This window comes from Sarcophilus harrisii, chromosome 1, assembly GCF_902635505.1.
Source record: "Sarcophilus harrisii chromosome 1, mSarHar1.11, whole genome shotgun sequence".
Taxonomy (NCBI): Eukaryota; Metazoa; Chordata; class Mammalia; order Dasyuromorphia; family Dasyuridae; genus Sarcophilus; species Sarcophilus harrisii.
In genome coordinates this window covers 251116373-251143718 of record NC_045426.1, presented here as the reverse complement: position 1 = coordinate 251143718, position 27346 = coordinate 251116373, and the positions used below count along the sequence as shown (strand labels likewise).

At 34.0% G+C, this 27346-nt stretch overlaps 1 protein-coding gene across 2 annotated transcripts in view; it reads right to left on the bottom strand.

Moving 5' to 3' along the window:
• PCSK5 (proprotein convertase subtilisin/kexin type 5) overlaps nucleotides 1-27346 on the bottom strand; it is a 611928-nt gene that overhangs the window by 290318 nt on the left and 294264 nt on the right. For both annotated transcript variants that reach the window (XM_031939641.1, XM_031939639.1), the window contains exon 9: nucleotides 14416-14516. In XM_031939641.1, the coding sequence (XP_031795501.1) occupies nucleotides 14416-14516 (101 nt within the window). The remainder of the gene's footprint in view (nucleotides 1-14415; nucleotides 14517-27346) is intronic.

Here is a 27346-nt window from a genome sequence, read left to right as displayed (position 1 = left end):
AGAAAAATCAAATACTATATATATATATATGTATGTATATATATATATAAAGCTACATTGCTTGAGATTGTCATTACTTCTTTAGAGCAATTTTTTAAATAGTTGATCATTTATTTTATTTTCAAAATATATACATGGATAATTTTCAATATTTACTCCTACAAAATCTTGCACTCCAATTTTTCTCTATCCTTTCTGCTTACCCCCTCCCCGAGATGGCAAGTATGGATCAAAATATCTTAACCTGCAGTCACAATCTCATACAGGGTCAGGGAACTGAATGTGGGAGTTGCAAAAAATTTGGCAACAGTAAAAGATATCAAATATATTGCCAAGATTTAATTCTTTATGTAAAAATAAACAAAGCACAGATTTGACAACTTCACATAAAGGATCACAGATTTTGGTCTGGAAAGGAGTTACAAGACCAAGAGAGAGGACATAGTTTGCTTCAAGTAGGTAGTAAATCTGTGAAGGTCAGAATTTGAATTAGGATTTCTTAACCACCATATTAGAAAGACTTTGAATGTGAAGCTAATAATTGCATGACACTACATTGCTTGAGATCCAACTCTGAAAGTACGAAAAGATCATGAGCAGAACTTTGATCACTATGGAAGAATTAAGCCATAATAAATAACAAGGGCCATTCACTTAAGTAGAGCTAGATTTCAGTCTTCAAAGAAACAAGTACCCCATATCAAGATAATCATTAGTTATTAAGATTCTTAAATTGTTGGTATAACAGAAGATGTGGGAATTAAAAGGGTATGGCATTTGTGACAGTTAAGTGCCACAGTAGATACAGTATTGGCCCTGGAGTTGGGAAGACCTGAGTTCAAAGCTGGTTGCCAGACCCTAGACATTTATTTCCTGTGTAATCCTGGGAAAGTCACTTAATCCTGATTGCATTAAAAAACAAAACAAAACAAAAACAAAAGATATCACATTTAGAACAGAAGTGTCAGACAAGTGCCCTATTGTTCTGGATGGCTGGAACCAGATTAAAGTATAACAGGGAAATATTTAACAAAATAAATAGAAAATACAATAAAATATAGATATTATATTTTAAAATTAAGTCACTCCTAGAGATCCTTGTATATGACCCTCATTTCTACTTGAGTTTGACAATGCTACTGTTGACTAAAGCCTCTTAAATTGGGTGTCCTTCTCCCACTGAATGTGGATTGAAAAAAATTTTGATAATAGTAAAAGATTTCTGAATGCAAGGATCAAAAATTAATTCAAAATTAAATGCATAATGAAGCCAAGGTGTTTTGCACAGCACCCATCATCTGCTGCATCATGCGATTTCACTGCAGCCTTGGTTCCGAACCCACATGTGCACTTTGTACTACACATGCACAAATGCTGCCAGAAAAAAAGCTCAGATCAGATTCCAGATGGCATTGCATAAAAATTTCACTGGCAAAAAGAGGTTGAAAAAGGGAAAAAAGGAGCCTTGCTCTAGACCTAAGATTCCTTAACCACAATACTTTGCTCATTTGGTGACAAGAGATTCTTTAGAACAAATAGTTCAGTACAACAAATTTTCTCTGGCTAGCATTTGAGGAATAGTGTATTATTCGTTCTCCCAGTACTTCAGTTAAAGTCCTTCAACATCTCCTCAATCACTTTTCAATTTCAATCCCTTTCTGTTGCCTTTCACAACTTTAACCACCCTTCCCATCAAATTTACCCTGACTTTCAACCCATCCACTAAAACAAATCAGCACAAGAAACCAAAGTTTGCCTGTACAAGTTTGCTTGAGGAAATATTGGGTGCCAATATTTCATTCTTTGTTCATTATGACACTTTTCATTTACAAATTCATGATCCAAAGGCTAGGGCTTTATTGTTTTTAGCAATAGCTTTTCTGGACCAAAAAATGTCATTTTTAACTTTGTTCTAATTACAACAAAATTGCACTTAAGGAAAACAATTTAGATGTTTCATTAAATTGATTATAATAGAATTTTACTTCAATATATAGATGCATTCATGATCCTAAATATTTCATATACCTGAATATGGGAAAGGCCTAATGGAAAAATAATGCATTTTAATATATATTTCATTTGAAACAGAAAGGAGAAGAAAAAAAGATGAAGAAAAGAAGGGCGAGAAGGGAATTGTAGGAGAAAGAGAAAGAAGAGGATTATGATAGAGGTATTTATATAACATCAATACTAAGCTGTAATGCTCAATGTTTGGACTTCTTTATTCAACCATATCCCTTTATGTGACTTTGTAAATAATTTTTACCTAAACATTTGAACTTCCCTCAGTTACCTAATGTTTAAGTATCTTGAGTCTGGTTCTTAGCAGTTAAAAAGTGAATCTCAACTTACTTTGACAAATATTTTGTAATACAACTGATTTTCTCTCTAAATACTTCTTTATAATCCTCCTTAGTAGAACATAAACCCAAGAGAAGTAAAGACTAACTGTAAAAATAAAGCTATAAACACAAGAAAGAGATCAGACAAGGGAATCTATAAAAAATACCAGTTTCAATGGAAAGCTGGTGGTTTAAAAGAAAGGCAGTTTAGATAGTGATTTAAGCTTTCCAAGAATACCACTATAACACTTCCTCTGCCATACTCTCCAAATTTGAACACCTTTTGAGGGTTATGTCTCCAGTGATTGACTCTCAGGTTCTAGGTCTAATCCTGTGAGACTATAATACTCCTACTATTATAATCCATAACCCAAATTAGTGTGCTTTCCATTAACAGCTGTTAGATGCAATTAATTCTAAGCAAAAAAAAAAAAAAAAAACTCCCTTTCCTCTCTTTCTATCTTAAACCCAGAGCCCACTCGCATCAATGCCCACAATGGCCATTGGAAGAATAAATAGAAATAGTAGTGAGGCACTTATGTGTAAATACATATGGCCAAGGCAACAACAGCAGTACAACAGGGTCTTGATGTCTTTTTTCTTTTTATAGAGTTTGCCCTTTACACTGCACAACTTTTGAATACGAGGGTTAACTCCTTGAGTACACAGCTAACTCTCTTTTGAGCTGCCAGTGGTCTTGCTTCTTAACTTGTTTATGATCTAAAGTGTCTTTTTGTATCTTTGCTGTTTGAAGTATTTGTTTCTGCTCAATCAACTGTTCCTTAAACTCTTTAAAAAACTGAAAAACTCTTAAAAACTTTTTCAAGCTGAAATATGCACTATCTTTCTCTGAGCAAGTTAGGAAATAGAGATACCCAATTTCTACTCCTATAGAATTTCTATTGCTACAGTTCCACAAAGAGTTGCCAAGCCTTTTGTACCAATAAACTTGCAAGCTAAATTTTATAAAGGTCACCCAGAGGCATGTTCATCTTTCATTAGCCACTGGCATTGTTCTTTTTGATTCACTCAGAGAATGGTATTCACATGTCACTAAAGGATCAAAAGTAGATATCCATTTATAGTTAAACACCTGTTTTATACCTTGTGAATATATCCTCAAGTTTTGGGGCTTTGGGGGAAGACTTCTCAAAATCAACATGTCTTCACTACAATAACAAAAAGAAATTTTGTTGTGTGAATTATTCAGTAGCTAATCAATTTTCAGGTATTCCCATGCCCACATCACTTTTAAAGAAAATTAAATAACATCTGATAGGTTTTTCTTTTAAAATGTTAAAATTCTTTCCAAAACTATGGTGAAAGATAATTATAGGATATAAGCATGGAAGATAGAATTGAAGAAATAAAGCATTATATTGTAATGGAAAAAGCCTAGCTAGGAGTGTCAGTAGATTAGCCCCGCATTTGCAAATTGAGGTTTGGGTGATCTCTCCAAGTTTCAGATTCTTTATGTGTAATATGAAGGAGTTAGACTAGATTTTATAGGACAAAAATAAAAGGGGAATAATGGAGTGAAATGATAACAGGGAACCAGAAGAGGAGGAATGCAAAGAAGTCAATCTGGTTATATCTTGTATTATATAACCCAAATGTACTCTTAAAGAAACATGGAACTTATAATAGTTTAAAATAGTGGAAATGTGGAACTTAAAATAGGTTAATAAATTCTTATAAACAGCATCATACTTTAAGTATATCAAGATTTTTGAGTAGGGATATGACAGGGTCATAGCTGTGTTTTAGGACCACTTTCTTATTCACTATGTGAAGAATACATGAAGGGAGATCCAGGAAACCAGGACAAACGGCTAAACGAGGCATGTTTTGTTGAATATAATATAATTATAGATTTATATCAGAGAATCTTTCATCAGTAAAATCTGAAAAACACTAAACTGTTAACTACTTCAAACTTTTAAACTTGATTGTCAAAGCCAGTTTGGGGTGAAATGATATGAATTGCTATTTACAAATAAACTTGTTTCTGTTCTCCATGAGCTGATCTCTTCTGGGTCTTGAATGGGAAGTGTTCTATAAAAATGGCTTGAGTTTCTTTTTGTCCCTTATCTGAAATTACAGCATTCATGTCTTTATATTTATTGCACTAATTCTTTTATTTAAGAGCTTAGTTTCCCAAAGGGCCTTTTAGTTGGAACCTTCAGAGTCACACTGTGAAAAACATATTGTTTTGAATTGTTAAATGGCCCATGTGATAATTATTTCATTTGTAATCACTGACTAGGTAGTCCCTTCACACACAGCTGGGAAACTGCCAAAAGGAAAACAAAATACATTGTCAAACCTGACAAATCAATGAATTTATACTCTATACAAAAGCTCTTTTTTCACCTCCTTCCTCTGATACCCGTAGATTCTCAGTCCAGCTAAAATGTTTGTTTTGCCATTTATTTAGTGATTTGTTATGACAAAAAAAGTGAGCAATGATAAATAATGGTAAATAATGAAATAATGCTATTTATATTTTGTTTTTTATTTGCTTATTTTAAATCCTGCAGGACCTGAGTTATGTAGACTTGTGAAAATTCTTAATTTTTTCTCAACTTCTAAAAATAATTAAGCAATAAGCATTTTACTAAAACCCTACTTAGGCAAAGCCATGTGTGCTGATATAAATGGGAAAGATATGAAGGTAAATGAAATATGGCTCCTGCCTTCCTGGAGATTATAGTCTATTTTGTCTGTACTGATCTTGTCAAGCAGGTGGAGACAGAAGCTTCATAAGAAGGGAGAAGGGGGTACATTATATTCCTATTCAGGCTACATTGTACTTCTATTCCTATTTGAGTAGCTAAATCCTTCTTTTTTTTTTTACACCACATTTCTGATTCCAGGAAAGAGGGGGCATCCCAGTGAAGTGAGATTTTTCAAAAGAAAGAACTAACTAGTCTTCTTGGTCTTTATGAAATTTGACTACAGGCTACTTAATTAAGGTCAAGGATATAGTTGTTTTCATCTTTCTCTTCCCTCTCTGTCCAGCAGGATACCTTGCTCAGAAGACAGCATGAGTAAATGTTTGTTGAACTAAAGAAAATTGTGGCCATTGAAAAAGGAACTTGGACTAAACTTGTAACTTGTAACATCAAAATATTTTTGTTTTGGGGGTATGTCATCAATTTCCATATATTTTGAGGTCCCCAGCATTTAACATAGTACCTGGATCATGAATACTCAATTGTTGACTTAGACTTACTCAGCACAAGAAAGCTAAGAACACCAGATGAGAATTGCAACTATGACAAAGGGATGCATATTATTTTTAAAGACATATTTGTCATTTCCATATAATTGATTATAGGTAAACAAATTTGATGGTTTTTCTCATTTAGTTTTTCTACAAGAATTGTGTATTGTTTGCATTAGGGAGGGAGGTCATTACTATATGCTAATTATATCTAGGTGGGTAACCCCAGAAATCATTACTGTATGTACAAATTTGTCTCTAACATGAATTTTCCCACTTAAAATATTTTGAAATCTTATATGACCTAAGACAAAAAATAACAGAACAAGATTTGGGGTTAAGTTATGGAGATGAGGGCACAATGCATAGGCATAAGAATTTAAATCTAATAGGTGTAAGACTATTCATACACATTTGACCCAGAAGTCATCTGGAACAATAGAAATCTTGTTCAGCCATTGTTTTGGTCATGTTTAAGTCTTTGTGATTCTATTTGGAGTTTTCTTGGCAAAGATACCAGAATGGTTGGCTATTTCCTTCTCCAGCTTATTTTACAGATGAAAAAAATTGAAGCAAACAGTGTTAAGTGACTTGCCCAAGGTCACACAATCAGTAAGTATTTAGGGCAAGATTTGATCTCATGAAAATGAGTCTTCCTGACTCCAGATCCATCACTCTGTCTAAACTGTCACCTAGTCATCCTAATAGAATGTTAGAATCTCATAGCACCAGTGTAGGAAGCATCATTAAAAAAAAGTCTAATTCTTACCTTGTGGCAATAGAAGAAATAGATGAGAGTAAGGAGCTTATCCATGTTTACATATCTGGTAAGTGACAAGGCTGGGACTACAATCTGAGGGTCTTCTGACACAAAATATGATATTTTTCATTACTATAAGTGAAGGGGGAAATACTTTACTGTGACACCTCCCTCCAAACCCTTTTGTTATTACTATATTCTGAAGTCAATAATGGCTTTGTCAACAATTGTAAGCATTCTGGGGCTCTTTATGCATTGTTGCCTGATAGCATTGATGACTTGCAGTTGCCCTTGGAAAGAAAGAGCCCTGCTTTCTATTGACAGAAGTGATGATGACTCTGTTTACTTGCATGTTTTTGATTTCACATGCAAACTAATTTTTATATTTTTAAATGGCATGATAAACACCTGAAAAATCCTTCCTCTTTGGGAACAATATTATTTTTTCCATTCAATTATAGGAGTTGGACAAAAATACTGGCATCTGGTATCTCAGAATTAGAAAATACTTTAAATATTAATTCTTATCGGAGTAAAATCTCAGTCAAACTGAGATATGTTGAAGATCTTATCTTAAAAAAGCTAAGGACTCTTATTTCATCCAGGATAAGCTCCAGTCATCTTGATCCATATCTGACCACTGGACCCAGATGGCTTCAGAGGAGAAAGTGAGACAGGTGACCTTGCACAGCCCTCTCTCACTTAAATCCAATTCACTTGCATGGAATGGCATTACCTCTTTGAGGTAATTGCCCTCTTTGAGAACAAAGGATAAAAAATAACAACAAAGAATCTCCAATATATGATGAGTTAAAGGAATTGGGGATGTTTAGGCTAAAGCAGAAAAGACAGTCGGAAAAGAGTATGATAATTGGGTAGAGTATCTAAAAGATTGTCATGTAGAAGAATTATTGTACTTCTTTTGCTTGGCATAAAGGAGTACAACAAGGAGCACTAATCAAGATGCAGAGACGCAGAGTTTGACTAACTGTAAGGAGGAAAAATCTTTCTAATAATGTGAGACAACTAAAAATTGAAGGTAGTGACTTTCTTATATTTGGAATTTTTCAAATACAGATATGGATTGATATCTAAGGTTGTTTCCAATTCTGAATCCTATGATGAAGGCTGACTGCCAGTTAAATTAGCATAAGAAAGTTAGGACAAACACATCCATGTAAGGCCAGATGCTGAAATGGCAATTACTATCCAAGACATAGAGGTGTTTTTTTCTCACATCATTAAAACTGAATAGAAAAAATATATATCCATCAGAATGCTGAGAAATAACACACTTCACTTTGCCAGCACAGTGATGGCTGTGATATTTAGCTAAATGAGAAAAGGATGAATCTCACTCTTATAATCAAAATAGCATAGACGCAGATGGCTAGAGCTGGAAGTAACCTTTGAGACCACTGAGCTCAATTCAAGAGAGTTTGAGAAGTATCACTAATCAGTAGAGTTAAAAAGAATTGATTTGAAGTTTGAGGACCTGGATTCAGATGCCAATTCTCCCACTTATTAAATCTGTGACCTTTAAGCTCTTTGGGTCACAGTTTCCTTATTTGTAAGATGAGCAAAGTTGAAGATGATCTTCAAGGTCCCCTATATTTTTAAATCTATAATTCCATGATCCTTCATTTCAAAGACAAAGAAACTGAGAAGTTGACTTGCTCAAAATATACCACCAAGATTCAAGTTTTACAAAGGAGTTTGTATAAGGACTTTGATGGATTTATAAGGAAGCCATCAGAAAGCAAAACCACATCCATAGGAAATTTGATGAGGGTCCCCACAAAGATTCAAAGAATTATATTAGCCCTTCTATGATATGCAGTTTAAGCTTGAAATCATGATTCTTATTCTCTGTATGTACTCTTGGGAGGGTGTGATCCTGTTCAGCATAGTATTTTATAATAACTATTTTTTTACTATACCAGCTTAGTTTCTAAAAGTCAATACACATACAAAGTAGGGGTTCAGTAAAACTGAAAAAAATATGTTTGCAGAGGATATCCATTTTTATTCATTTAGCTACAACTATTTGCTTGAAACTGGAAGTTTTGTTAAGATGCCTACTCTGTTCTCACAAGCAGAATATTTCAATTATTCTTCTGTCATTGAAAAAAAGGAAAATTTTATGAGAAAGCTAGTGTTACAAGCATAAGAAGTTTGAGGTGGGAATTAAATATGGAATTTTGGGGTCCAGGGCTTTTGGGGATTTTATGTAGAGTGAAGAGGATCTTTATGTAAACACATTTTCCTGGGAATAATGTATTTGAATTTAAATCTTCAATCCCATCCTCATCTACTGTCATTTAAAGTTCCGCCCTTGTCTGTGGTTTAAAGTATTGCAAATGGTGGACTTGTAGGAAATTCTTTAGAAAGGTAGGCAAAGAGGTTATTGTCTTTCAAGACATTGGCCCTCTTCCCCTCTGTGGGGATTGTTATTGCATTATTTCAGTGCTATCAAACCCTTTGTGACCTCTATTTGGGTTTTCTTGGCAGAGATACCGGAGTGATTTCCCATTTCCTTCTCCATTCCATTTTACGTATCAGGAAAGTGAGATAAACAGGGTTAAATGACTTGCCCAGGGACACATAGGTAGTATCTGAGACCACATTTGAATTTAGGAAGATGACTCTTCCTGACTTTAGGTTCAGCACTCTGTGCACTATGGTGCCACCTAGCTGCTCTATTGAGGCTAGATTATTAAATTGGCCTCCAACCTGAAAATTTATTGGGCTGATCTAATGTATAAACACTAATGTCAATGATTTTATAAGTCTAACTTGAAATGTGTTCCAAATGCCAAGGGGGAAAAAAGGGGAAACTTAAATAGTTTTCTAAAAATACATTACTTTTCTCTATATTGGTCAGCTCAATTGTAATCTCATCTGTGTAAATGAATCATTTAAGAGTGATTCTAAGGAGTGTTTATGTGAGATTCAGTTGTGATAGAAAGAACTGACATGGGGAGGGATTACATTAACTTCTCAAAGAATTATGTGTTCCTCAGACTTAAGAAAACTTGATTATGATGGTACAAGCGTCACTATGTTTTTGATTGTAGCATTTTTTTTTTTCAATTACAAGTTTCCTCCCACATACATGTAATATAGCAGCAAGCAAACCCACTGAGGACTGTATTACTTTTCTTGTCTATCTAACTCTACCAAAGTGTGAACAAATCCTTTCTCCTTTCCAATCTTGTTCATGTTTAAAATGTAATTGGATTTTTTTTTATATTGGTAAACAATTTAAATTTAGCAAATTGAAAATGGCCAGAAGTTATTATGTTTGCAGGACTTATTTGCATGTCTATAATATGTAGACATCTGAATGAGGTTTTTAAAGGCAGAATAAATGTTTACTCTAATGAAAAAGTCTTGTGGTCTAAATTTACATGGTAGGTTTTTTTGACCACATTCTTACTTTTGAAGTTCGGACGTTTCATATTTAAATGACAATGTTTGATAGTTACAGAGTAATGTAACATTTGAGTTGAATATAATCTCACTGGTGTGGTTTAGTACTACTGTTTGAGTCTTTGTGTCCCTGTGGACCATAGCATGCTGGGATTATCTATATTTTCTTGGTAAAGATGCTACAATATTTGCCATTTCCTTCTCCAGCAGATTAAGATAATATGATTTGCTCAGAGTCACGTAGCTAGTAAGTATCTGGATTTGAATTCTGGTCTTCCTGATTCTAGGCCCAGTACTTTATTTACTGAGCCATCTACTTTCAAAATGGAACCTTCTTCCAATCTACTTGTTTTATAAATGGAGAAACTGAGTATAATCATAGAATCTTGAAATGCTAACAATCATCTTCAAGAGTTTTTAATTGGGGACCCCTGGACTTAATTTTTTAAAAATTATACTGTTATGTCAGTATAATTGATTTCCTTTGTAATCTTAAATTTTATTTTATGCATTTAAAAACATTATTCTAAGAAGCAGTCCCCAGAATTCACTGGGAAGTCAAAGGCATCCATGATACAAAAATGATAGGAATCATTGATCAAATAAGTCCAAACTATTTATTTTAAGATGAGTCCCAGAATAGTAATTATATTTTACAAACTCCTTAAAAGTAGGAAAAGTGATTCCCTCCTTCTTTTTTCTTCTAAATCTCTAGTGTCTTGCACTTCCTAGGCACTTAATAAGGTTTTTCTGAATTATGCAAGGTCTTTAATAGAGGTTACATAAAATATCAACTTTTTTTGATCCTTGACTGTAGAGATTACTTCTCAAAATTTAATTACAATTTCTGTAGTTTTAGTTTGATTAGTACCACTAGACAAAATCAGTTACAATCCTTCATGCAAAGAGCCATATTTTAGTTTCAGGTTTCTCCCAACAATAAGAGTTTGAAATAGGGCATGATGCTATCTATCAAATATGTCACAATATCCAAGTATATCTTATTGAAATTTCATTTTCCCTCCAAATGAATCCTTAGATTATATAAACTCATGTTTCATAATAAGGTGCACATGCTCTCCTACAATAAAAGAAAGTAGTTAAATGAGTGTATGTGCATATATATATATGTATATATATATATATATATATATATATATATATATATATATATATATATATATATATAATATACATTATGTACATTTGCAGCAGCAGAGAGGGGTTGTATTGGTACAGAGTATGAATTTGAATGTACTATTTCAGCAACTCACACTCATCATTACCCTCAAATTTCTTTCCACTTATCTGTCTTTTCTCTCATCCTGGGAGAGAGCTAAATGAGCCTTCCCTTTCTTCCCCAGTAGGATTGTCATGATTCTTTGGGAAAATACTTGTTTATTGTTCAAGGCCAGACATAACATTCTTGACCTTCAGCATATCACTGAATGAAATTATAATAGCAGATCTGACAAATTATTCTGTTCACATACTTAACTGTTGATAAGAGAATGTGTTGCCTTGTTATAGGTCAAATATTGCGAGAGTTAACCCCAAGAGTCTGTCTAAAGTACTTATCTTACACCAAGAATTTCTTATACTGAATATAATTTAAAATAACTGGGCTGTCAGCTAAGACTAAGAAATGTATTATCTAGAGATTGGTTTCATGTAACATGACATCATTACAACAGAAAATATTAATGATTTGAGATATCTACTCACAAACAGAGCAAGCTTGATGATAAACAAAATCTTAATGCAAGAAGTTAACTTGCATCTCAGGTTTTAGTGTGCCACTCACAACTTAGAGGACTACAATTGATGGTTTATACTTTATTCAAATAGGACAACTGGATTAAAAGAAAATAAGAGATGAGTAAGATATGCTCTAGTTTGGACAGTTAAGTACTGGAAGGGAGGATAGAAGTTTAGAATAAATGAAGAAGAAATAGGAATAATATTATTATGGAGGAACTATGTTAAAAGCCACTAAGTTAGAAATGAACAAAGCTGATGCAGTAGAAGTTGAAGAGACAGAGATCTTCAGGTATTCTGACATTTATTAAAGCTCTATCAGTCTGCTATGAGTAGAATAACTAATAAATCACTGAAATTTGCTTATAAACTGTATTCTTTAAAAGTTAGAAGAAATGACAAAGCAAATCTCTATTATGGATATGGATTTGAAGAATAACTTATAGAGAAAGTATAAATGAATAGAAACTGGTTAAAAAGAAACCACTCTATCCATCTTAGAGTTCTTCATATTTGGATAAAAAAGAGATCCATTTGATTGTGGGAGAATGGCTTTTAAAGAATTCCAAATAAAGAATAATTTTAATCCTTCAAAACTCTATAAGGAAAGTTGGTCAATCCAGATTGGGATCTTCTCAAGAATAAAATGCTGAAATAAAAAAAGCCAGAAGAGATTCCAGTAAGGTGGAAAGGAGAAAACCGTCCAAAGAAACCCAAGTGGCAATACCAGGACTAATTCATATTTGTTAAAAGACACATAGAAAAAGAATAACAGAAAGGCAGATAACTGATGACAGTTATAAATAACGTTAAGTTCCATTTGTTCAATAATGAAGAGAACCAGCTACACCCAGGAAAAGAACTCTGGGAAATGAGTGTGAAACATAATATAGCATTTCCACTCCCTCTATTTTTGTCTGCTTGCATTTTTGATTTCTTTCTCAGGTTAATTTTACTTTATTTTTAAGTCCATTTTATCTTGTGCAGCAAAATAACTGTATGGATATGTATACATATATTGTATTTAACATATACTTTAACATATTTAACATGTATTGATATACCTGCCATCTAGGAGAGGAGGTGGGGTGAAGGTGAGGAAAAGTTGGAACAGAAGGTTTTGCAAGGGTCAGTGATGAAAAATTACCCATGCATATATCTTGTAAATAAAAAGTTATTTAAAAAAAAAGAATACTGGAGGCTAGCCTTAAGAGCCTAGTCTTAAGCCTAAACAAAAAATGTCTTTTTTAGCTCTGGTAGGGACAAGAAGGTCAATGAAGAGACAGAATTATTGATCAAAATAGACAAAACAATGATAACTCAACATAGAGAAATGAAATCTTATTGTCTTTTTTTACTCTGTACCATGAATGAACTTTAAGCTCTCATGTATAGAATTAAACTGGATAATAGGGAATTGAGATTTAAGATATGGGAGGTGATAAGATAAAAACTAACTGCTCCTAATAAGTTCAAGTTACCAGTTCCAGACAAACTATTTCCTATGCTAGAAAAAAAACACAATAATATAACTGCTAAACCAGTATTGGTGGTTTTTGAAAAATTCTAAAGAAAAATTAATTTAAAGTATTTTGAATCCCAAAGAAAGGATGAGGTGCTCCTCCTAATGGAGGACCTAACACATTGTAGGAGACAAAAGAAATCCAAAAAAAAAATATCAGTAGTCCAGAACTAATGTACTTAAGACAAAAATAAATTAAGTGACGTTAAGGATGGGTCAAAAAATCTCAAATGCAGGTGTAATCATTTGTCAGATTGCCTAAGCCAGTGGTGTCAAACTCAAATTAAATAGAGATCCTTGAAACCATGTATAAGAATGTCTGGGATCCTCTACTTGACTTAGAAAAACACATTAATATTATCTATGTTTTGTCATCTTTTTACTTTTTTGTTAAATATTTCCCAACTACATTTTAATCTGGTTTGGGTCACACTCAGGAGTGTTATAGTTCACGTAGGACATCTCTAATCTAGATAGCATTTCATGTAACAAAGGCCAAAGGGTTGTTAATGGGCTGTAAAAACTCTGGTTTAAAAACCAGAAAAACTAATAAAAGATTAAGTCTAACTGGCAATGTTATTTTCATTTTAGAATGTCATATTTTATGATGGGCATTGAGAAACCAAAGTATACCCAAAGGAGAGCAAGTATGGTAGGAGGCCTGAGAACATGAAAGGTTCAGTTAAAAGAACTTGGGATTGTTTACCTCAGAAAAGAGAAGACTTGGAGAGACCAACTAGTTCTTCAAGTGTAAGAAGAGCTGTCATTTAAATTCAAGATCAGATGCCCTCAACTTGATCCAGAGGACAGAACTAAGAGAAATGAATGGGAATTCAAAAGAGACAGGTTTCATGCAAAAGCAGAATGGCTCCACTGGGAAGTAATGACTTCCTAACCACTCGAAATTCTTAAGCAAAAGGTGAAGGATGACTTGTTAGAAATGTCCTAAAGGAGATTTTATTTTGGGTAAGGATGGCATTAGATGATCTTTGGACCCCTTCCCACTCTAAGGTTCTGTGATTTTAAATAATAGCTACTAAGATGGATAGAAATTGGCAAAAACCAAATTCCCCATACTTTATTACTATTGACACTTGTGTTAGCATCTCTCCATGCAGCAACTAATCTGCAGGTTTGTCAGGAAGGTAGTTCTAGTAACCTTTTGACATGACAAAGATCAGAACCAGCTACAGCTCCTGTATCTCTAATAAAAATTTTCTGATCCTAGTTAAATAAAGAGTGGACCTAATGGAGGAAGGACACAAAGGGAGGGAAAAGTTAATATTCCCAGTGGCAAGGGAGAGAGTGCTGTTCTACCCCTACTAAAAGGAGGGGAATCACCTGTTAATAGAAAATACAGATCAAAACTTACTTGGCTTCCAAAGCTAAGGCAATGATGCCAGCAGCCATAGGGGCTGAGGCTGATGTTCCTGTATGGTTGTCAGTGCAACGCTGTCTCAGGTCTGTGGTGATCTGAAAAAGAGGAAAAATGAAACTTTAGGATGCAGTTAGGAAAGCCCCAGAGTGCCAAAGGCAAATTGTTATCTGTGGTCAACATGAGGTACATGTGAGAGAAGAAATAGAACCTTCAATGGGGGGAAGAAATGCCATTATAATTGGGGGGAGAGAAGAGAAATGGAAAGAGGGAGGAAGGAAAGCTTTGAAAATACTAGTTCTTTAGCCTTCATTTGGAAGAAATAGAGGAAATGCTAAGGCCTTGAGCTAAGTTCAAGGGGCTAATCCTAAAACAAATAAATGGAATAAAACAAACAACTAGTTTATGGTTTTTGAAAGGATTGCAAATAATTTGCACTCCTGTGAAAAATTGTTTTCAGTCACAAATAAGAAAGAAGAAAATCAAAATAACTATCACTTAGCACAGTGTCTGATGCATAGTAAGGGCTTAATGAATACTAGTTGACTGAGTTTCACCTCACACTCAGAAAATTAGCAAAGATGAAAAATAAAGAATGGATATAGTTAAGGTTGTAGGGATTGTAGGAGTACAACCACACTAATGCAGAGTAAGAGGAGCTATGAATTGGTCCAAACATTAAGGAAAGCAAATAGGAATTATGCTTTTTAAAAAAGGACTAATGTGAAATTGTCCACATCTCAGTGATCCCTTTGCTATATAATCCTAAAGAGATCAAAGACAAAAGAAAGATTCTAGCAGAATTTTTGTGGTAGCAAAGAACAAGATACAAAGTAAGTGGTCATCAATTTGTTTGTACATGAATGTCTTCCACCACTACTCTATTGTAAGAAATAACAAAGTTGAGACACTATGAGGCATGATCTATTTATTGGTTAACTTTACTAAACTAACCTTTTTCCTTTTCCTTTTCTTAAAAATCTTTCTTAAAAAGGACAGATTGCTGAATGGGAAGGAGGGACATATTCAGCAATGAGTTTGATGTAAAAATGAGAGATATCAATAAAATTTTTAAAATAAGAGATAAAATAAGATTTTAAAAAATACTGGTTTTAATCTACTCCTTCAAATGTCTCCAAGGCCAAATCCATCTCTAAATAATTATTCATTTGATTTGCACCTGTAAGGGGAAAGTCTGAAAATTGTGCTTAAAAATGGATCATCCATCTGTTGAAATAAAAATAAATACCGAGCTTAGAAATAATTCTATTCACACCCACACATTTTAGTCATAATTATATGTGTGCAGTAGGATACCTCTATGTGTGTGTGTGTGTGTGTGTGTGTGTGTGTGTGAGAGAGAGAGAGAGAGAGAGAGAGAGAGAGAGAGAAAGAAAGAGAGAGAATTATTACTAGAATAGAATTCAGTGATTCATGGGAATGAGTATGAACAAAGATCCCCAAAGATTTAAAGGAACAATACAAACAATCTATGAATTAGCTTCTATGCAACACAAACTCATGACATTATTGTGTATACTTGTCATTATGAGTAGATTTGGCACTGCTTTATTTTCCTTGTAAAAATATAGGAACTAGATAATGTCTGACTATTGTGAATCTAGCTCAATGTGAGAATGACTGAACACCATGGCCATCCAATAAGTGTTTATTAGTTTGTGAGATGAGTTAGTGATCTCATTTTAGTTTCTAGTGGAAATCAGTAATGCAATTGGCTCCTTTCTTGGCCAACACAGCAGAAAGGTGAAGCTGGGTGGCAGAAAAACAATGACCCTTCTCTCTAATCTCTACATGTGGTCCCTCCAAGACAAGCTTGTGGATTAATGGGATTCAGTTTGTAAAATGCACTGAGTTACTCAGAAGAAAAGTACTACATAAATCCCTAATATACTAGCTGTGGAATTTCTTTTAAGTCCTACCAGAAGAAAATAGGATCTTTCAAAGAATGGGATCCAAAGATGTCAGAACCAGTTGAGAAGACTATGTGCATGAAATTAGTGGTTTTTAAAAATTGAAATCATAGGATTCTGTCAGAGCTGGAAGGCACCTTTGAGGTCATCTAGTTAAACACTCTTATTTTATAGGGATTACCATCAATTTCAAAGACCATTCTTATTTTCATGTATTCTTTCTTTCTTGATTTTCCTTTTCTCCCTTCCTTCTGCATTATGTAATATAATTTACCTGGTTCTTGCCTCTTATATTTAGAGATGCACTGAAGTATAGATTCTGAAGAAGAAGAAGAAAAAATGGGAAGTGGGAAGGGTTACCAAAATTTGTCTGGACACTAATAACCTAGCCTGCATTATAATCTAATCAAGATTCAAGAGCAAAAGACATTGAAAATACTTGAGAAGAAAGGAAAAAAAATAATTATATGTCTTATACTAAGTGTTTATTTAGAGATTAAGTTTGTATGTTTCACCTGAGACAAGATTTAGAAAGCTCAGCCTTTTCGGAATTGATTTTAAAAGAGATGATTCCATTTCATGTAAATTCATTCATTCTAGACAGCAAAGAAGCACTAGTCAGTCATAGGGTTCATTTTAGAATGCACCAGCAACCGGCTTGTTTTATGGTGTTCATATATGTTAATGTCCGAGAGAGGGTTTGTCTACATTTTTCTTAGTTGATTTTATTCATGCAGATTTGTCTATTTTGCCATGTCGTACAATTTTCCCAGCATAAAAAAAGACAAGATTTTGCAGGATGTTTTCCCATTAGGCACTCACTTTTTTCATTCCTCAGCTGTGCAGATACTCTCAACCCTCAAAAAACACATTTTGAAAAAACACTATATGAAGAGTATATGCAGATTTTATGAACATATCAAATAATCACTTGTGGCCATTCCAAGACCATGTCTTCTCAAATGCCAAATAATCATTTAGCTTTTCCATCCAACACACTCATTTTCTGTGCCCATCACTCACATATACAAATTCAGGCAGATCATTTGACAAATGGCTACATTGTCTACTTACCTATCCATCTGTCTATATCTCTGCCTATCTATCTGTTTTTGTATATCTATCTTAAAAAATGGTTTTTACATTTTTACTCTCTAAAGTAATAATAAATATATGCCTGTCACAAACCAAAACCCATCTTCAATTTATTTTTTTTTCTTTCAGCAAGTCTTTCCCAAGGAAACTTGAGCCCATTATTTACTACACTCCCTACCACCCCCCCCCCCCCTTTCCCCCAGGAAGAAAGAGACAAAGAAGACATCTTCATTCCTTTCTCTTCCTGTTTCAAGTGGAAATTCCTGCAGGGTTATTTCAAAAGAAAGTTACAGAAGTGGTGAAGATGTTTAGGTGTAAATTACCGGAGAGATCTAAGGCAGGGTTTTCATCATTAAAGAAGCACTGCCCCATCAGAGAATTCTTGGGTCTCTCCTTAGAAAGAAAAGGCATAATAAGACCACCAAGGAACAAGCAAATTTCAAGAAGAAAAATGACATTCCCAATTCTGGGACCACATGGAGCAACCTCATTAATCACAATACATGCATAGAGAACGTGATGGAGTCACAAAGCATGAGTTAAAAGGATATTTAGCATTCAGCTGTCAGTTGGCCCCATGAAGGCAGGGAGCAGGGAGAATCTATGTGCATCACCCAGATGAAGTTACAAAGGAAATTATAATACTGTATTTAAGATGATCCAAAAGTATGTCGGTCTTGATTTCAGGCCTGGCTGCATTTTTTTGAGGGGGGGAATGGGGTGTGAAATGGAATTTTCACCCCTGGACCTCTTAGAAGATCTATGAAAATCCTATTTATGCTCTTCTGAGTGAAATAAACAGGGGATGGCACTAGGCCCCTGATAAAAATTGTCCCAGCCATCTCTAGTAGCAGAACCAGATGATTATTCATGGTAAATTCAGCTAAAGATGTAGAGAATTGCTTGTTGAATTTGTATTAAACAATTAAATTCCTTTGGAACCTTATTGGGATCAGGTGCAGAGGGTAGGGGAAAGGGTGTCTATTAAGTCTATTTGTCTTTATACGCTTAGAACAGGAGTTCTTAAACTATAATTTGTGAACTTGATTAAAATGTTCTAATAATTTAATTTCAACATAATTGATTTCTTTTATAATTCTATGTATTTTAATTTATACATTTAAGGACACTATTTTGAACAAGAGAGCATTGACTTTACCAGAATGTCAAAGGAGTCCATGTCTCTAACACCTCCTTCCCCTTATCTCCCCTGCCCCCCCAAAGAAAAAGTTTAAGAACCTTTGTTTAAGAAAGAAAGAATGGGCAGGTGTGGAAAGTTCAGATAGGGTTTTCCCTAAGAATAATTTCTGAGGTGATCATTATTACTTTTAAAAGTTGTTTTTTATTTTGTGATTTTTCTCATTTCATTTCTTGAGGCCTTAGCAGTGACTAGAATATTTTTACTTAGTGATTATATTTCCTGACCGTAATTCAGCTGAACTGGCTCATGCACTCAAATGACAAGAATTTCAAACTTTGCTATACTTGCTTTCGTTTCCCGGGTATCATATGATCACACCAATTCTCATACTTTGAGCAGCTCACACAGTATCATATTAGTTAGAAGAGCAATTGAACACAGGGAAATTTTCTTTTTTAAACAACAAGTGATATTAGAGTCTGCTAACCTGTCTCAATATCGACTATCAATTTTTATCTTTGTTCTTTAAACAATGCCACGAAAAGTTTCAGATACTCTTGTGAGGGCTAATGGTAGAAATGAAAACCTAAATATATTAATGAATAAATTATGTGGTATTGGTTTATTTAGCACAACAGGATTTTTTTTTTTAAAGATGGGAGATCATTTCTTTTTTTATGTCCACAGAAGTCAAAGACTTATACAAAAATCAAACTTCTGGCAGAAATTAAACTAACAGTAAGGAAGGAGGGAAGTCTTTACACAGGCAACTCTAATCTATGACTGCACTGTCTAAAATGCACCTATGAGTTTCTAAAAGAGACTATGTGAATTTAGCTTGCACAAAAGTTGTTTATCACAAATGAATCTCCCATTTTTTCCATGTCCAGAATTTGGAAAGATAATTAAGTTTTTACTTATTTATATTATTTTAATTAATATGATTTTGAAGGAGCACATTGCAATATAAGTTTAGCAAATGATTCATACAGATCATGTTTTATTGATTTGGCCATGAGGATTTCTAATTAGCCAACAATTTAATACAAATGCTTTTTTCCCCCTAGACTCTCTCTTCATGTAATAGCTACTCTCTATAATGAAGGAACTTTTAAATTTCTTGAGGGCATGGACAATGTCCTAATCTTCTTTTGATCTCTTCCAGCCCCTAGTGATAAGCCTTGGACATAGAAAATACTCAATAAATGTAGTTAAATGAATCAATTACAGGCCCATATTGATCTCTCCTTTCTCTGACTTCTAATGGCACTTTCGGTCTGCCTGACACATTTTGCCATTGAATCATACACTGACTTTGTGTTTTGTTTCATAGTGTGTTTTATCTCTGCCAATGAAGTATTTGGTAGAGACATAATAAATACTTGTTAAATTGCATTGTTCAAGAATTGGAGAGCAGGAATACAGCTGACTTTAATTTTTAAATATAATTCTTATTCACTATAATTACGTGACAATCATCTTTCAACTCATACTGTAACAAGACCTGGCTCATCTCAGTTCAACTATTTGAAAAAGATTCATGTAATTGTTAGAAGTGCCTACCAAAACAATATGAAAAAAAAAAACATTCATAAGTGCAAAGGGGGATATTGTGTATGCATGTGAACTCCTATCTCCCACTAGGTTCAAAATATTTATTTACTTGATATGTCACTTTAAAAAGATTATAATGAGGGTGTGTTCTGTTTTTCGAAAGACAAATAACTAATTTGAATTGTTTTGGTAATGTCTAACTCTTCATGATCCCATTTGGGGTTTTCTTGACAAAGATACTAGAGTAGTTTGCTATTTCTTTCTCCATATCATCTCATCCTCACAGATGAGGAAACTGAAGCAAACAGGGTTAAATGACTTGACTAGGGTCACACAAATACTGAGTGATTGAGGCTAAATTTGAATTCAGTCCACCATGCTATGTTGGTTTCTATTGCAAATTGACTTAAATCACATCATCTAAACTGTAATTATGACAAAATATCAAATGATATACCATGCCAGTCATTGACAATGAATATAACTATGCCAGACTGCCCTAAACAATAATGAAGAAAATAGCATTTGATAAACAGCAAAGCAAACAAGAGATACAGAGCTTCTTCAGTAAGTTAAAATGAAAACCAGGGCTTTTCAGGAACAATTTTTCCCATTCCCCTTCTGACTTTTCTCTGGATAATTTGTTTCAAAACCTCCCAATTGTGAAACAAATCTGGATTTCCTAGGTTTTGATATGGGTAGAACTAGGTGACAACTAAAATCCTTTATAGCACTGAATAATAATAACAGTAGTAGTGGTTAACCTTCATTTAGTATTTAATATATATCAGATATCGTAATAAGTGTTTTAAAATTATTATCTCATTTGATTTCTCACAACAAACCTCTGAGGTGGGAGCTATCATCCCCATTTTACAAATAAGAAAACTGTGGTAGTCACAGGTTGAGCTGTTTGCCCAGAGTCTTACACCTAATAAATATCTGAGACTGAATTTGAATTGAAGTATTCTGATGGTAGGCCCAGTGCTTTCTCTTGTGCATCATGTGATAGATAGAAAAGCTATGCCTTTTTTCTATTTTTATACTCACTATTTAGCACAGTATCTGGAACAGAGTAGGTGCTTAATAAATAATTAATCAGTTGAAAGAATTATACATTTTCCTGAATACAGCCCAGTCAGCTCCCTTGTTGCCTTAACTCTGGGACCAATTCACTGCCTATAGGATATGTCTATTCAGGATATACAAACTCATGGACAAGTTCTATAGAATATTCTTGCCAGTTACATATATCCTGGACATTAGGCATTCTTCATTCACTTGGTTCTGAGTGGAGAGTTAGTTGGAATTCCTGAATGACTATACTTCTCATATAGAAGCAATGAAGCAGGTTATGATGCAATGTTATCTACAAACAAGAGCATCTTGCCAGGGAAAGAGGGGGGAAAGAGAGGAATCCATTTGGATTCTAGGCATCTTTCATGACAATAGAAAGATTTGTACTAAGTAATCTTCAAGGAGCTCACATCTCTCACTCTAAGCATATTTATACTTATTAAATACAAGAACTCTTTTTTCTCTCCTTAGTATGACTCTAATAGGACTATGGGATTCTATATAGAAAGAGGTTGAGTATACTTTTTTCTGTATGTAATTTATATATTATATTATTATATATTATTATAAATTGTACCTTTTTCATATAAATTATTTGCATATGATTTCATTGGTAAAAGCAATTACAATTCCTTCTAATGAGGGAACTCTAATGAGTTTTGCAATGAATGAAAATCTGCATTTGTTCTGAAATAGTCTTACAGAGTTGTAGGTTATTTGCCCAAGATAATACAGACAATATGTGCCTAAAGTATGGCTTGTTCCCAGAATTCTTTGACTATCTCTCTGTCTTATATCCCCTAATAGATGACCATTAAGTACCCAAAAAATCAAAGTAGGAAGAGATGTTTGGGGGACATAAAGATTAGATGAGACAGGGGCAGCTGGATGACAGTGGATCGAGCACCAGCCCTGAAGTCAGGAAGGACCTGAGTTCAAATTTAGCCTCAGGCACTTAACATTCACTAGTTGTGTGACCCTGGGTAAATCACTTAACCTCAATTGTCTCACCAAAAAAAAAAAAAATAGGTAAAACAGTTCCTGCCTTCAAAATAGAAGACTTGTTTCAATGTCCCATGGATATGCTCACATTCACATCACAAATGTACCCCCTGAATGAATAATCATACCAGGAACATTAGGAAAAAAACATATAAAATATACATATGAGAGAAAGAAATTAATGTATTTGAGGAATAGGACCGAATACAAAAGAAAATAACTCTAGTCTAATGACAATAAATTGATGACTCCACAGGCAGAAAATCTTAAAAAACACATTCTTGTTTCTTTAATTTTTGTCTGCAAACATGGGCTTTTGGATCAAAGCATCTGGAGAAAAATATCACTATCTGCCAGTATGAAATTAGATCTCATTTTGAAGCCTAGAAAAGATAAGGGAGAGCTGGAAAATGAAAGATTGGAGCTGATGCCAGATTCCAATATATTATTTACACAGACACACATGTGCATATACACATGTATACATACATATACATGCATGTGTACAACCATACGTATGCAATGCATACATACACAGGCATAACACATATAAATACATGTACACACCATACACACAAACACACGTGTGCCTATATCCATGTGTGCATACAATACACTGTGTGCACACACAAACATATATGTGTAGATATGCAAATATATATATATATATATATATATATATATATATATATATACACACACACACACGACATAACATTAATGCTGTTAGTACAAACGAGAGCTTTGTTATATAGGTAGAATAGGTCACAGAGTTCCTCTTGAGGTGAGAAGGGAAGTGATTTGTCCAAAATCACTTAGCTAATAGATGGCAAAGTTAGAAATCCAAGACAGGTCTTTAACCCCCCAAGTACTTTTCTCACTATACCATACTATATAGAAACTATGTTTTTTGACAACCTTGATACAAAAGTTACATTGCCTTAAGCAATTATGATGAACAAGATCAAATAATTTGAATGATATACTGAGAAAAATCACTATTAAAATGGAGTAGGAAATCAGAAAAAGAGTTTAAAAAATAAACAAAACATATTGTTAGTAGAAAAAATAGATCAGTCAAGATTTACAATGTAGAATCTGATCAAAGGGACAGAGATTTTATGAGCTGGCTAAATATCACTGTTTCCATTTTAACTCTCTGACAACCACAAAAAGGATACATTGTTCATTCCCCTGGAGCAGCCTATTGTAGAGTTAAGCATTTTTCTGTGAGGAGAACATCAGATAGTGGCATCCCTGATATTGAATGTACTGTCAGTAGGGCCTCACCCTAATTGAGAGTTTGGCAGCTGGTAGTTTTCGAAAAGTTTCTCTCTGAATTTTCACATTGAGTAAATAAACTCAGAAAACAAGGTACAAAAGAACAATTACAGCTAGTTGTTCCCAGGAGTTAGGGTATCTGGATTGTAAGAATTGGCTCTACCACTAACTAAATGTATCATCTTGCATGTCATGTCAGTTTTCTGCGACTTATCAGGGGACTAAATGGGGGGACCCATGATTTTTCAAGGTCTTTTTCAGCTTTGTAATTCTTTGAATCTAAGAATAGTTATTACAGGGACATATAATGACCCCTTTGTACTTTGCTTTATCACCAGGAATGAAGAAAACATACTAGGCACTAAGATAAGGATTCAAAAGAGGAAAAGCAGGGAAAACATGTAGAAAAATTACTGGAATGAAAGGTTAAGTCAGAAGGAATCAAAACATCCCACCCAAACAAGGCAACCAAAAATAGCTAAAACTTTGGGAATGGATGGCCAGCATCCCAAGGCATAGAAACTCCACTGAACTTTTCAAGATAAAATAAATATACATATTTCTTTTAAATACAAATAAAATAGAAAACAGGAAAAAAAAAGAAAAGTAACACTTTTATGTAGTCTTTGGATCACATAACATAGGAAATATTATTCATATACTAAATAAAGGCTAGAAGAAGCATGGAGTAATAGATAGTTAGCTTTAGAGTCAGAAAGACATGGGCACAAGTGCTGCCTTTGGAACAAACTGTCTTGATTGCCCCCAAGCAAGCCAGTTAGCTTTGCTGGGACCCCAGGCAACTCTAAAAGTTACGCAGAAGATGCTGATCTAAACTGGTAGAAGAAGGACCTTTCCATACCAACAAAATCACAGATCCTCTTTCATCAAAACCCTTATTTAAATAAAAGGATCCAATTATATCTTTTTTGTTGTTGTTTGTGGGCAGCTGGATGGGTACTACAATGTTTCACATGGATTTAAATCTGCCCTCAAAAACTTACTAGCTGTGTGGCCCTGATTATGGCACTTTTTACCTTAGGTTCCTCATTGGTAAGATGAAAATAATTTTTTTCTTTATTAAAGTTTTTTATTTTTTAAAACATATGTGTGGACCATTCTTTAACATTAGCCCTTGAAAAACTTTGTATTACAATTTCCCCTCCTTCCCTCATGTCCACCCCTTGATGGCAAGTAGTCCAATATATGTTAAACATGGTAGAAATATATGTTAAATTCAATATATGCATACATATTTATACAATTATCATACTGCACAAAAAATATCAAATAAGATGAAAATAATAATGTCATCTACTTCTTATGGCTGTTTTAAGGACAGAATGAGATCTTATCAGCAATTCATTTTGTAAAAATTAGAATGCTTTATACTAATCATCATCATCATTATTAATGAACTGAGATGGTTCATATGTACTTCGAGAGGAGACAATTTTTGTCCAACCCTCCCTTTTATGTATCTGTTATTTGAATGGAGAATAAAATAAAACTTAGCAACATTCTAGTAGGAACTGTTGTTGTTGTTCATCCTTTGTTTTCAAAAAAAACAAAACAATGACATCATGAATGAATGATGTCTTGACTTGTTCATGAACTAGATTTAAGTGAGGCAGAGTTTCCACAAATTGTCAGTCTCACTCTCTCTTCCATCATCATTAAAGTCCAATGGCAAAATAAAACTCAAGACAATTGGTGATGGCCCAGGATACGGGAAGACCTTGACATTTTCAATATCTGGCCTAATTCTAAGCATTCCATAGCACCTACTTTAGGTTATTGGAACATGGTTATTGGAACAAATTGTTTTCATCCATTTATTCTACCATGGAAAAGTTGTCATGTGCCTGGGGTAGACATCTCTCTCATTTACCAATGGGTTTGAGGCTTATTAGTTTTCCTCAACCTGGTTTAACTCATCTGCCAAGGTGGTTTACTAGGGTGCAGTCACTGCACATGCTACAGCTTCTTGGGACCATAGGTGAGAGTTGAGGAATAAGTAGATGCCAAAGATAGATGAGCAATCCCTAAAAAAGGTTCAGTAAGTCCTCAAATTTCAGATGCTAGTCTTTCCTGAACACCTCATGCATTAATATGAGTAAGAACATTATAGATATACATTGATCTTGAGGAAGGATAATTGCATAAAATCCCTTGAAAGGATTGAGGTCCTTGGTGACATTTTTATTCTTATTTTTGACTTTTAAAATAAGAATCAATCTATGGCTTCTCAAAACATGAAATGCTTTAGAGAATGATACCTATTTTCCTCTTGTGTATCAAACTACTCTACATGTTACCCCTTTTTTCCTGGTGTTCATCTGCTGATAAGTTTATTATGTATTTGTCAAATAGTTGCACATAAATTTTGATATGTCTGTTTAAAAAATACAACTAACACAGGTAAATGTATTTCAGAATTAATAATCACTGATTTTATCATATGCAATGAAAATGGATATTATTTCTTCTCTGCTACATTCTTTAAAGGAATAAGAAAAATTTTTAAGGCTACATAGTCACCAGAACAAGAAAAAGTGGGGTGGGATCTCTTAGAGGCATCTGAATATAGATTTAAGTTTTCATGTTTTTAATCTAATTGTACTGAAAAAAAATCCCAAGAGATAATGTGACATTGAGAAGAGAGGATGGTTTTCATTTCAGTTGTCTCACACGGTACAATAAAATGAGTTAGGATGGGCTAGGAGAATTTAGTCTGGGGCTTAACCTCTTTCTGTCATTTGCATATTAGGTATATGGGGAAAGTCAACTCCAGTAATATTGGAATGACCTGAAAAAAGAGGAAGGTAACCAGATCCTAGTGAACTCACAGGAAATTGGGGCCCAGAGCCTGACAAGTGACTTTGTCAATTTCCTTCTAAGAAGTGTCGGGTAACATAGCCAGGTTTCCAAACAAAGCGATAAATTACCTTACTAGACAGTTTACAAGCATGTTCCAGGAAAAGATAAAGGATGAAAAGGTGTCAGAATGAAAAATCATCAACTCAGTGTTGGACAGCTGGAAAAGAAGGCTATGTACTGAAGTCTACCAATGCTAAGATTTATAAGAGAGATAAGAAGGCATATTGATGGTTGACTGGAAAAACACACTTCTACTTCTGAGGTGCTGCTCATTTGGAAAATCACGTATATCTAGCTTTTGCTTTTAAATAAAACTAAATTAATAATAGTCAAATTTTATTATTTGGCTTTTTTATAGACTCATAGATAATTAAAGCTGGAATGGACCTCAGAGCCCTTAATGAAAACTTCTTTTTCTTTTTATACCATGGACTCCATTGGATGACAGGAGAAGCCTTTTTTGAATCATCTTTTTAAATAACTGGAGGAAATATTAAATTTCAACTAGGAGCTAGTAAAAATAAAGATGCAATATTTTTTTCATCCAAGTTCATAGACCCCATGAAATAGATCCAAAGTATAGTATACTCTCTAGTATACTACTCTCTAGTATAAACTCTCTCATTTTATAGTTAAAGAAGCCACAGAGAAGAAAAACAATGTTGGTGATAATCATAATAATAACAGTTAATATTTGTATAGTATTTAAAATTTTACAAATGTTTTTACTTCATTATTTCAGTTGATGGCAGAGAGTAAATGTTAGGAGGTATACCTATTGTTATCCCTAGAACATGGGGATGAAAGACAGAGGCTATTGGGGGGGGGGTTGTCTTTGAACAACCAGCACTTAGCATAGTACTTTGCACAAAGTGAAAGTTTAACAAGTGGTTATTGAATTGAATTTTACAATGAAGAAACTGGGAATTCAAGGGAGTGCCTTGCACAAGGTCATGCAGCTAATTAG